Source organism: Barbus barbus (assembly GCF_936440315.1).
Source record: "Barbus barbus genome assembly, chromosome: 1".
In the NCBI taxonomy this organism is placed as follows: domain Eukaryota; kingdom Metazoa; phylum Chordata; class Actinopteri; order Cypriniformes; family Cyprinidae; genus Barbus; species Barbus barbus.
In genome coordinates, this window is record NC_136729.1 from 45,608,359 (window position 1) to 45,621,965 (window position 13,607).

A 13,607-nucleotide genomic window follows, 5' to 3' on the forward strand; every position below is an offset into this window, starting at 1 on the left:
ACACCATAGTATATTATTAAAATACCACGGTATTACCATCTGATACCATCGCTGTACTAAATTACGCCCAAAGTGCTTCATAATAAAGGTGATTTCTCACTATGTTTCATAAATGTAGGATGTTTTGTTATTCTGAGAGATTTTTTGCAAATGAAATTGACAAAAAAAAGATAAAATCCCTTGAGGAAAAAGTACACTTTAGCATACTTTCAAAAAGAGCATTAATTTAAAAAAATATACTTAAGTGTGAACTGAATGTAATGTTAACTATGTAATACTTAATTGCATATTAATTGCAATTAAATGAAAAGGTATTATAGTTTAAAATGCAAGTAGCTGAACTTTAGAGTGTTTTTGATCCACTTAAGTAGGACTTAAGTACGTTTTTGTGTAAATTCAGAATTCTATTGTGTTTGAAATATGTTTAAAGTACTGCCGAATGCACTGACAAACATTTCTGATTAACTAAAATATACTTTAAAATATAGCATTTAATAAGACTTGTATGTCATGTATTTAAATATATTTATAATTACTAATTTTTCTACTGATCAAGTATATATAAATATATTAATTCTAAATTAAAATGATAATCAAGTACTTTCCATGTGCTTTAGTAGGTTAGTCAACAGATCAAAATAATAATTTCATTAAAGCACGACAAAAGATTATTAAAACAAGGACTTAAAGTGTATTTTAAAGTACACTAATGTGTGTTAACTGTTATAAAAGTGTCTTTAAGTACAAGTAAGTGGCCTTTTTTTCCATTAGTATTACATTATCTGCAAGTACGGTCTTTTAAAAATGAAAAGATTTGAAGCACACTACAAAGTGCACATTCAATACAATTAAGAGCCGTTCTTTTTCACAAGCATCAGTGTTACGTCGCCCTAATTACTTGGCGTCTAGGGATTGTGGGAGGTAACACATTTTATTTAAGCTAAAATACTTTACTCTCCTAAGGAGATGCGAAAAAAACATAAAACAAACACACTAACTAAAACCAACCAAACTCAAGAAACCAGGAAAAATAACATCTTCAGCAGAGAACGCCTCTAATAAACACTAATCTTGTTTCTCTTGATCTCATTTGCAGGCTTGATTTTCTACGACACCAAAGTGACTTTTATGAACCGAGTGTTGAACGCAACCGTCCAGCGCACAGCGGATCACGCCGCTCCTGAGATCACACTGGACCCGCTGGAGATAGTGGGAGGTAAACCAATGCCGCGTCGCTCACACAGACCAGCAGTGCTGGGGAAAGCCACTTATAAAAGCAATGCATTACAATATTGCATTACTCCCTAAGAAAGTAACCAGTGTTGGGAAGGTTACTTTGGAAACGTTATAGGTTACAGATAGTTACCCTGTTTAAAATCTAATAAGTAGTAGAACTATTTCAGTTACTTTATTAATGTAACTGATTATATTTGATTACGTTTCCAAATTTATAAAGTTTTGAAACCGTTTATCACATTCAAACATTTATACCAGGCAGGGTTAACTTAACATGAAATCATTTAATAGCTATGTTACTGTTTTTGAAATCAAATCTTTGTATAGCTCAGGGCTCCAGACAAAAAAATCGAGTAAGGAGCCATTGGCTCCTATAAAAGAAAAACTTAGGCGCCAAATTATTTTTTTAGGTGCCACAGAATAAAAGTGGTTTATTTTATTATTATCATTTTATTTTTCCCCCCTATTTTAACATTTCAATCATTTTGTCATGTGTTTATGTCTTATCTTTTCTAGGCTTTATCAGCATTTTAATCCATCTTGTAGATGATCAGGTCGACCGGGGGACTAAGGTTCACTTAAAGTGTGAATTAAATGTCTTTTACAACTTGAAATATACAGTCACAAAGAATTGTTCGTTACACAGAATCTGTACCAATATCATGGACCATATGCATCACTTGGCAACTGAGTGCAGTGCATCCTATAAATGTTGTCACGTCTTTCACACATTCAGTCTGTTTTTCTTCATTAGTAAAATGCAATTTTATAGGAGGAGTTGAATCATGTACAACACAATAAGTAAAAATATTAATATGCAACAGCGCATAAATATAGCAAAACGCTCCTCTTTATAGTTATTTTTCTAGCTGACTGATGAGTTTATGGACACTGAGTGGTTATTCTGAGGTAAATATATTACAATGCAATGTTTACAAGCTTTATACATTTCCTCAGTTTGAAACAATGAGCTTTTACATAAAACATTTCAGTAAGTTGTACTATAGGCTTTCTTATTGCCTACCTTTTGATCATGTTCATTTCATACTATAGTAGTAAATGGAAATATATAATGGGTTCACTTGCTGCTTTAACTGAGGTGCTAAAGAGATCGCGCCTGAGCATTAAGTGCGATACTCTCCGCTCGCGCGATCCGGACGCATACACGGACCGTGTGGACGCGGGGTACTGGTGTTTATATTATCACCTTTCAGGTCTCTCTCACTGCGTTCAGCAGACTGTGTGCGGCAGAGACGAGGACTGTTTGAAACTCTTTTTCCAGTAAAACTTTGATGCGCATCGTCTTATGTAAGTTTAATACGTGACCATAACAAAAGATGTGAGCGCAAAACAATCGGGAAAAAAGTCCTTTCATGCAAATTATATATAGTCGCCAGTGGCGACCTCAGCAAAAACTTCACTCGCAAATTAATATTTTTGGTCGCAAATGCGACCATTTTAGTCGCAGTTTGGAGCCCTGGTATAGCTACAACACTGGCATCTAACAATTCCTTGCATTACGTTACTTTTTGCATTACTTTTCAAACCTTGTTTGTTTTTAATATAAAAAGTTCTATTTTTGGTCAAATTAAAAGCCCTTTCACACCAAAAAGTGAAATGAATAAGCCTCAGGCTGGAGGAAAAGTCAATTCTCGTCTGTTAGTTTATCTAAAGTCATTTTTGCTTAATAGTATGATTGAATTTAATAATCAAAGCTCAGCAGCAAAGACATTATGTAATAAAATGGGATTAAATACATAAAAGGATATTTGTCTCACTTACCATTTAATTATTGCAGATTTACATCATATTAAGATTTTGCATTTCACTGTTCGTTATTCATTTTGAGGAATACTGAATCTGTTTTTGTGCGAGTGAGATGAGTAAATTAGTCTAGAACTAAGCACACAATGAATGCCTCTGCACTTTCTCCCGATTCCTCTGAACATGCGGACAGGAGAAATGTCAGTCAATGCATGGGAAAACAAAGTAACTAAAAGTTATTAAAAAGTAATGTGTTACTTTACTAGTTACTTGAATAAAGTAATCTGATTATGTAACTGGCGTTACTTGTAACCCTGCAGACGAGGGTCTGTGCCATCGGTTCTTTACTCAGATCTGTGTCTCTCAGGTGAGATGCGTGCAGCGGAGAACACATACTTCTGCCAGGCGGCGCGCCAGCTGTCCTGCGTCCCCTCGTCTCAGCTGTGTGTTCGGATCGCCAGCGGAGGAGACCCCACCTACGCTTTCAACATCCGCTTCACCGGGGAGGAGGTCCACGGCACCAGTCAGTGTCACGCACTAAACACTAAATCAGTCACTCTCCCAAAATTACAACCCTTCCTTGTGTGACGTACAGCATTGTTTTATTCCTTGTGGAATTTTACCTTTATTTAACATTTTGAGCCTTTCTATTTATATTTTCAGTTTTAATTTTAGTTAGTTTTAGTCATTTTAGAACTTAAAATTATTTTATTTCCGTTTGATGCCAAGGCAGCATTCATAGCTTTTTGGTTTTTATCTAATATTTATATTTTATGTCAGCTTAATTTCCATTAACAAAAATGATTTTTAATTTAGTTACAATACAAATAACAAATACAATAACACTGGACAAAGTTAACTACATTTTTAGCAAGTTTAGTAATGTTGTTTAAAACGACAAATATTTTAAGTTTTTTTTTTTTTAAGTATTTCTATTTAGATTTATTTGTTATTTAAGTTTTAGTTTGTCATTTTAGTACTTCAACATTTTATTTCAGTTATTCAGTATTTCAATTTCTAATTTTCATTTAAGTTTTTCATTTAATATTTATATTTTATTTATTTCAGTTAGTTTTAATTTCATTGTTTTATTTGCTCGCAAAAAGAAGTATATCCTTAAATTATAATTTAATGAATTTTATAGTTATATTTTCTATTTGTTTATAGTGTACTAAGCAATGAATGAAGCAACTGTATTTCTAGTTGTATTTACAGTGTTTATTAATATTTTGAAATAACTTGTATTTTCATATTGGTCAGTTTTAATCTGAAATTTAGTTAAATTTTTACTCATTTTGTTATGTGCTTTTGACATTTGTATTAGTTATTTTATTAGTATATTTATTTTATACTTTTAATAGTCTTAGTTAATAATAACAATATGCTTCTTGCTTGTGGTATGTTTCCTCAGGCGGCTCATTCAGGCATTTCTTGTGGCAAGTCTGTAAGGAGCTGCAGAGTTCTGCGCTCTCTCTTCTCCTCCCGTGTCCCAGCGCTGCAGCAAATCGCAATAAGGTGCACTTGCATGTTTGATCTGTTGGCTTTCACAGCATTTTTCCACCTTCCTTTAAGTGCTACAGGATGTTGACACAGCTTGACTCGTGTTGCAGGGGAAGTACATTCTGACGCCGTGCCCCATCACTTACGCTGAAGAGCAGCTGCTGAACTTCTTTGGCCAGCTGCTGGGCATTGCTATCCGGGCGGACGTGCCTCTGCCTTTGGATCTGCTCGGCTCCTTCTGGAAGGGTCTGGTCGGTGAAGCACTCGACCCAGAATCTGACTTTCGAGAAGCCGACCTGCTCACATACAACTACATCAAGAAGTTTGAGAATGTAAACTTTAATTAATATTATATAATGTATAGCCTCCAATTTCCTGAAGCAAAATGTGATTATTTTCTGTCTTTGGAGGAAGTGTAATGTGACGCATCACATTGTTTTTCTCATCCCAGGATCTTCGATTCTGCATTGATTCCTTTAATACCTTTGTGAAAAAAAGAGCACTTAATTGTATTGAATGTGCACTTGTGTGCTTCAGATCTTGTGTGTGTGCGTGCATATATATATATATATATATATATATATATATATATATATATATATATATATATATATATATATATATATATATATATAATAAACTGTGCTGCACATCAGGGTTCTTATAGTAAATTGAAACTAAAATAATAAAATACTAAAGTATATAAATAATAATAAAGAACATTTTTGTTACTTGAAATAAAATAAATGGTAACTATAATAAAAAGGCAACATTTCTCATTTTTAGTTTAACTTTATGTACTTAAAATAACTCAAATTGAAATAATTAATACAAATTAAGATTAATACAAATTAATAAAAAAAAAACGTATAGACAAAAATACTCAAAATGACAAAAACACCCAATGAATTTACAAAAAAAGTAACAAAAATGAAAAGGAAAATGGAAAATATAAATACTGATTCAAAATAGTATTATAGTTTTTATTATTTTAATGATATTAAAATAGCACTGCTGCAGATAATATATTAATGAAATAAAAGGCCACTTAAGTGACTTAAAGAGAACACACTTAATACACTTTTAGAAAGTGACCTTTGTAATAATGTCAAAACTTTTACTTTACATTTCAAATCATTGTTTTAATAATCGTTTGTCATGCTTTAAAAAAGTACACTTATTTTGACTTTCACTAACATACTAAAGCAAGTATTTGATTATAATTTTAATGTTAATTTCTTAAAGTATAGTGTACCATAAATTATGAAATTACATATAAAAATGTACAATAAAAGTCCTATATAAGTAGGTCATAAAACACTCTAAAGTTCAACTAATTGCATTTAACATAAATTTAACTATAATACATTTCATATAATTGCAACTGACATGCAATTAAGTGTCAGAAAGCATTACATTCGGTTCATACTTAAATATATAATTTCCCTAATAAGTCCACTTTTTAAAAGTATGCTGTACTTCACAAGTGTATTCACTTCCTGCTTTGATCCTGAACCCGGTGCCTTGTTCTCGTATCGTCACAGCTGGCCGATGAGGCGGAGCTGGAAGCGTTATGTGCTGAAGTCTCTTCGCAGAGCCACTTGGGCGAGAGCCCGGATTCACCGAGCCGTCCCTGCTGCACGTTCACCTACATCACCATGACCGGAGAGGAAGTAGAGCTGTGCCATGGAGGACGTGACATCGCGGTCAGGTAGGAGCCATCGACTGACCCATTTAAAGGGACAGTTCACCCAAAAATAAAATTCTGTCATCATTTACTCACCTTCAATTCGTTCCAACCCTGTATGAGTTCCTTTCTTCTGTTGAACATAAAAGAGGATATTTTAGGGCAGAGGCGATTGAGAAAACATCTCCAGTGGCGTAGATGGTGAATCGCATACTGTAGTCTTTTTGGTGTGATCGACCCGAGTTCGAATCCGTCTTTTGCCGACCTCTTTCTTCTCCCTCGTACCACACCGGATTGGCATTCATTTGCAGTAAAAATATAGGGAATAATCAAAAAGTTGAAAATAAAGTATCGGGTAGGTGCAGGGAGGGCTTTATTTTCCCAATAAAGTGGCATCCATTTAATAATTTGAATTGAAATTATAATTTACACTCAATATGTTATTATTGTATCCTGTTTTATAATGTACAACACTGAGGTGCAGATATTTGCCACTATTTGCAAGAATTAGTATAAATAGCAGAAAATCCAGCTACTTTTACATAGTGTATAGAGAAACTCTCACTATTTGCACTTACTTTAGTGTAAATAGCATATCACTAAGAAAATATGCTGTTTACTCTTGCAAATAGCCGATGCAATATTTTAAAGAATGTAACCAAACAGCTGACGGTAGCCATAGACTTCCATATTATATAAAAAATACTATAGAAGTCAATGGCTACCATTTTTGGGTGAATTATACCTTTAATACTACTCATGAAGCTTTACATTATATTAGACTCAAAAATGGATGTAGTATGCTTATTGCAGGGATTCTTGAATAAAGAAATACTAAGTGGTTTTTAAATGTGTTGGGAAGTTATAATACGTGTGTGTGTGTGTGTGTGTTCAGCTGGGAGAATAAAGATGTGTATGTGCGAGCGGTGCGGGATCTGCGCCTGCAGGAGTTGCAGAATGTGGAGTGTATGTCGGCCGTCCGCGCCGGCCTGGGCTCCATCATACCGCAGCAGCTCCTGACCTTACTGAGCCCTGCTGAGGTGGAGCTGCGCACCTGCGGCCTGCCGGAGATCAACCTGGAGTTCCTCAAGGTCAGACACTGAACCACTCAACTCCAGCTCCTGTTCTTTCTTTACAGCTTGCCTTTATCTTTGTTGACTTGCTTCTAGTCCCTCGTGAAAAATAAGTGCACATAAAGGGATGGTTCGCACAGAAATTCAATTTTCTGTTAATTTACTCGCCCTCAGGCCATTCGAGATGTAGGTGACTTTTTATCTTCAGTTGAACAGTAAAGAAGATTTTTAGCTGAAACCATGATCCTTGGTAATTCTTACAATGCAAGTCAGCAGTTACTGTCCCTTTGAGTCAAAAAAGCATATACAGGCAACACAAAATTAATACCCGTGGGCTCCTGATGATATACTGTGGTCTTATGAAGTGAAACGATCGGTCTGTGCAAGAAACTGAACCTTATTTACAACATTATTACCTGTGATCCAGAGCTCCAGGCAAACAGTTCAAAGTGTCCGGTTCGCAAACTAATAATTTTTTTGAAACTGTTCTTTTTATTGAACTACAGCAGTCAACATTTGAAATGGATCAAAAAAGTTCATCAAAGTTGTCCTAAGACAAGAACGCATTTAGGTTTTAGGACCACTTTGATGAAAGGTTTTGATTCAAATGTTGTCTATTATAGTTGAACCTGAACTGAAGCGTCTGAAACAGTTCGCAGCTCGAGCAGCACAGATCTACAAGTTACTCAGTCAAACTTTCAAGTTACTCCCTTTCAGACGCCTGACAGCCACTCAGACTGGAAATGAGCCAAAATAGCAGCGAATCTGATCCTGTGATGAATGAACTGATTCAGTTCCTCCAGCAGTCACTGAACTGAGGAAACAGTTCGACTCGGATGAGCTCTGATATGAGCATGCATGAACCGAGCTCTTGAATGAAGCGGCCAATTTAACATTTTCACATCATTATTGGATATATAATTGCGTGTATGTTGCGTGATTGCGTATTTACATAAACAAACTGGTGAACTGTTATTTGAATCAGTTCATTAAAACGAACTGTCCGAAAGAACCAGTTCGCAGAAAAGAATCATATTTTCCCAGTTTGCCCAAGGCTCTGGATTAACGGTAATAATGTTGATTTTCATTGCACAGACCAGTCGTTTCGCTTCATAAGACCTCAATATATCGTCTGGAGCCACCCGTATTAATTTTGTGTTGTCTGATATGCTTTCTTTGACTCTCAAAGTGCCAGTGGCTTGACTTGCATTTTATGAATCACCAAAGACCAATTCACCTAAAAAAATAAGAAAAGTCACCTACACCTTGGATGGCCTGAGGGTGAGTAAATTAACAGCAAATGTTCATTTTTGGGTGAACTCTAACTAAGAGTGTCAAAAGCACTATAAAGTTCAGCTAATTGCACTTAATGTATATTTAAATTACAATGCATTTTAATTTCATTTACATGCCACTGACTGTACATTATGCACCTTTTTACACGTTTGCTTACCAAATTGACACTTATGTACAAACAGGACCGTCCAGCTAGTTAACTAACCGAACTCATTCTCCTGGTCACGTCAATCCAGGCTCACACTATGTATCAGGTGGGACTGATGGAGACGGACCAGCACATTGAGTTCTTCTGGACCGCGCTCGAGATGTTCACGCAGGAGGAGCTCAGCAAGTTCATCAAGTTCGCTTGCAACCAGGAGCGAATTCCCTTCACCTGCCCCTGTAAAGACGGCGGCCCTGACACCGCTCACGTGCCCCCCTACCCCATGAAGATCGCCCCGCCAGATGGGGCGGTGGGTGAGTGTCACACATTCATTGTTGACATGATCGCAGATCAGGGCCAGAAATGAACAGAAATGCCCATCAAATTCTGTACTCTCATGAATTGTGCCATCAGAAACAACAAAGTGCAGTTACACTACAATGCAAGAGATTTATTTAGTGGTGTAGACGGCTTTAGTGATCATAACAGGATTTGAAGAACATTCTTTACTCACTTTCTGTATATAATTTATTTCCAATTTGAAAAACCATCCTGCTAAGATAACCAAAAGGCAAATAAAAGGTGATAAACACATTCATAAACAGTTTTCAGCTTTTTTTTTTTATCTTTTGACTATAAGAATATGATGGGCTTTTTCCGCAGATACAGACTTTTACAAAAAAATGCATTCTATTAACATTAAGTCATATTACAATATTAAGTGCAATAATAGAAAATAATGATTGCAATGAGTATCAGGTGTAGCTAAGGTTTATACGTAAATATGGTTTCACTGCTGAAGAGCATTAGAGAAACTTTTGCACAAGAAGTGCACTTTTTCCTTTTTCAGCGTTAAGAGGTTCGCTTAAATAGGGGTGTGCGATATTGACAAAAAATAAATCTCTATATTTTCTGGGATTTTATTGATAATGATAATTAGACGATATTTTGCTGAGTGTGTTATTGTGGTGGTATCTTAAGGACTGCCGTGGACAGCCGACTCCTGAAGTTTTTGATATTCTTCATATTCTATGTGGTGGTCAGTTCACACTGATAGAAATTAATATTAAAAAAAATATGTATATAATATTTAAAAAAAAGTCAGAATTATAAGAAAAAGTCACAATTACGCGTAAAATAATAGGGGTGGGAATCTTTAGTCACCTCACGATCCGATTCCGATTCTGGAAGTCACGATCCGATTCCGATTCTGGGAGTCACGATCCGATTCCGATTCTGGGAGTCACGATCCGATCCGATTCTGGGAGTCACGATCCGATTCCGATTCTGGGAGTCACGATCCGATCCGATTCTGGAAGTCACGATCCGATTCCGATTCTGGGAGTCACGATCCAATCCGATTCCGATTCTGGAAGTCACGATCCGATTCTGATTCTGGGAGTCACGATCCAATCCGATTCCGATTCTGGGAGTCACGATCCAATCCGATTCCGATTCTGGAAGTCACGATCCGATTCCGATTCTGGGAGTCACGATCCGATCCGATTCTGGGAGTCACGATCCGATCCCATTCCGATTCTGGGAGTCACGATCCGATTCCAGAACGATTCTTGATTCTTGATTAGTTTACAGACTTGAGAATTTTAAAATCCTTACATTTACATATCCTTACATAAGTAATTAAGTACTTTCTAAAAAAAAATTTTTAAGAATTTTAAACTAATATAACTTCAAAAAATAAAAGCAAGTAGCAAATAATGAGGACAAAGAGTGCTTTCAGTATTTAAGATTATCTGAATGTTTTCCATTCAAGAACTGAGAGTGATTTTTCTGCATCTTTACTGTAGTTTTTTTACTATTACACCATAGACAGCGGGAGATATATTAAGCTGCATTCACACACGGATCTCTTTTAAAATATAAGAAGTAATGTGGTTTGTCCTGTCCGTTTAATCCCTTAAGACATTAATTTTGCGTCATAAAATAATTTTGAGACGCAAGTACTTTAAACCACAGCTGCATGCGTGAGCGGTTACACAAACAAAGCACACGTCAGCTTTTGAAATTGAAAGCAGCCTTCTGTTAGTGAGGTTCATATTTTCAATATATAAGTCCACTGCATTCCAAACCACATAAATTCTGACTTCGTAGAGCATTTTTAAGGAAAATACAGAGGGGCGAGACCGCACACTTCAAGTGTAACATCAAACAAAGCACGCTTCTCTCACAGCGCATCCTGTGCAATGAAGCCCGTGAATGTCAACCTTTCTGAACTTTATGAAAGATTATTTTATGGAAGGTTCAAGTGGTGTATGTGTGAGGAATTGGATGATTCTAAAGCAAGCTCGGCGTCATCGCTCATCTGGTTAAAAACTAAGCTCAGAATCCATTCCCAATCGTTGGAGAGAGAATCGCGATGCATCGATGGATCGATTTTTTTTTTCTCCCACCCCTAGTAAAAAAGCAAGTTATGGAAATAAGCTTCCATAGCTGTGAAACAATGTAAACTGACAATAGAAAAACGGTTCTAAAACGCTATATGAGTATTTAAATAAAGTGGTTAAAGGAATATGATTTCATTAGTTTAAGATTGTTCTGAAGCTATGAACTCTGTGTGTTTCTCTGTTTCAGGTTCACCAGATCTGCGTTACATTCGCGTGGAGACCTGCATGTTCATGGTCAAGCTGCCGCAGTACTCTTCCCTCGACGTGATGCTGGAGAAGCTGCGCTATGCTATCCACTATCGCGAGGATCCTCTCAGCGGTTAAACGTGATTTCTCAAATCACACGACCTTAAGTGATTACTTCAGTTCTCACTTCTTTTTCAACAATAGTCATGAAGGAACTTGATCAGCCCAGACCAATTTGCCTTTACAGAGACTAGCGTTTGCGTGTGTTTGACGGAGGGCGGCGAGTTTGACAGCAGCTTGCGGCGGTTAAGAGTAAGCCACAGTTTTATAAAATGACCTACATTTGCTGTTCATCAACAAATGTGAAGGAAATGGCACTGTAACTGCTTTTCTCCCTTTTTAAACATTTAATCTCTCTTTCTCTCATTTAATCAGTCTTTCATCTTTGCATTCCCAGTGTGCCTCAACCACTGCCTTCTCTCCTTCAGTGACAGTGATTGTTGACACACATTCATCTACAGAGATGCCCAATTTGGCTTTGCAAAGGACTTGAACGTTCGGCTCAAAGTTATACTTGCATCTTTCAATATACATTTGGGGTGAATCTCACGAAACCAGTCAAGAACATGTCCAAAAAATAACCCCCCTTTGTACCATGAATGTGTTTTTTTTTGCATATTCCCCCAATTCTCATTACCATAATACACCTCAGTATTTTTTTTTTTTTTTTTTTTGCTATTTGCTTTTTTTGCATTTTCCCCCAATTCTCATTACCATAATACACCTCAGTATTTTTTTATTTTTTTTTTTTGCTATTTGCTTTTTTTGCATATTCCCCCAATTCTCATTACAATAATACACCTCAGTATTTTTTTTTTTTTTTTTTTTTTTGCTATTTGCTTTTTTTGCATATTCCCCCAATTCTCATTACCATAATACACCTCAGTATTTTTTTTTTTTTGCTATTTGCTTTTTTTGCATTTTCCCTCAATTCTCATTACCCTAATGCAGCTTGGGTTTTTTGTGTGTGTGCTTTCCCTTTTTCTTTTTTTTGCAAACTGTCATTACCCATTTTTTCTCATTGCCCTAATACACTTGATATTTTGTTGTTTGCATTTCTTACAAATTGTCATTACCCTAATGCACCTCGATATTTTTTTTTGTGCATTTGTATTAAAAATTACCCTAATGCACCTATTTTTCAATTGTCATTAGCCTAATGCACCTCTGATCATTTTATTTTTGTGGCATTTTTCTTAAATTCTCAAATACTATACATTAGAATAATGCACCGGATTTATTTTTCGTATTTTTTCCCCTAATTCTCCTTACCGTAATACACATGACATGTTTGCCTTTTTATTTTGTTTGTGGTGCTGTTGTTTTGTTCTAAATCGACCAGGCAATACACCTGACATTTGTTGTGTAATTAATTATCATCGTGAATGTAATGCCAGTAAATCTCAACGGTCTTAAATTATACTTAATTTTCCTTATGCCAGAGTATGTTCTGGACAGGTTTTGCGAGGTTTACCCATTTAGAGGCTTGAAAGGGTTTACGCCCTCAATGATTGAAACTTTTCAAGGAACTGCTGAAGCTACAGGCTCTGTCCGGGAACTACAAGTACGCATGTGATCGAGCATATTTAAGAATTTAAACTATAAATGGCAAGACTGCTTACGACACAAATATCTGCCTATATTATTAAAGGTACATTTGCTGCTCAGGTCTGTAACTGAGGTAAGTCATGTACAGAAACAAGCTATAGTAATATAAAGAGTGCTGAACTGTATCCATTTCATTTCTGAGTGGTCTCCGATGCGGAAAACGTTTGCTGCAAGATCCTCCCTGCCATGCTCTTCAGTTTGGAGCGGTGCTAAGTTTATGGTCTCGGTTGCCAAAATAACATTGAATACTTTTAGGTTGCCAACTGCATTACCTAATGGCACTGCTGCAGTCAATTTTATTGCTTATGAGGGATGATTTTGCTCCCAAAACTCTAGTGCATGAAAATCTCCTTTGGAGAACCCATTTACAAATCACTTTAGTTATTATTTTTTTTGGTCATTTATTGAACCCCCTCCCTCCCAAAGAGAAAATGTTTTTAAAAGGCTATTTTAATTTAGTTTACATTTAAATTCAACTTTTCTGTGACTATAAAGATAATACTGTTTTGCAATTGAAATATAAATTGGGTGTTCTTTCTAGGATTTGCTAATCTTTCCTGGAAATCGGTTGTAACATTTCTGGTGAACCATTTAACTGCGTTATGAGTTCTGTAATGTACAGCCATCATTACCAACACACCTGATGC

The 13,607-nt window shown here is 36.0% G+C and overlaps 1 protein-coding gene across 1 annotated transcript in view; it reads left to right on the forward strand.

The window, feature by feature from the left end:
* The window catches only part of LOC306868813 (putative E3 ubiquitin-protein ligase HECTD4), an 83,663-nt gene that overhangs the window by 69,709 nt on the left and 347 nt on the right, over positions 1 to 13,607 (forward strand). The window contains exons 69-76 of the mRNA XM_079415196.1: positions 1,097 to 1,216; positions 3,368 to 3,523; positions 4,412 to 4,515; positions 4,611 to 4,832; positions 6,045 to 6,211; positions 7,083 to 7,278; positions 8,793 to 9,015; positions 11,294 to 13,607. The exon at positions 11,294 to 13,607 is cut by the window's right edge and continues 347 nt beyond it. Coding sequence (XP_079271322.1) covers positions 1,097 to 1,216; positions 3,368 to 3,523; positions 4,412 to 4,515; positions 4,611 to 4,832; positions 6,045 to 6,211; positions 7,083 to 7,278; positions 8,793 to 9,015; positions 11,294 to 11,430 — 1,325 coding nt within the window. The 3' untranslated portion in view covers positions 11,431 to 13,607. The remainder of the gene's footprint in view (positions 1 to 1,096; positions 1,217 to 3,367; positions 3,524 to 4,411; positions 4,516 to 4,610; positions 4,833 to 6,044; positions 6,212 to 7,082; positions 7,279 to 8,792; positions 9,016 to 11,293) is intronic.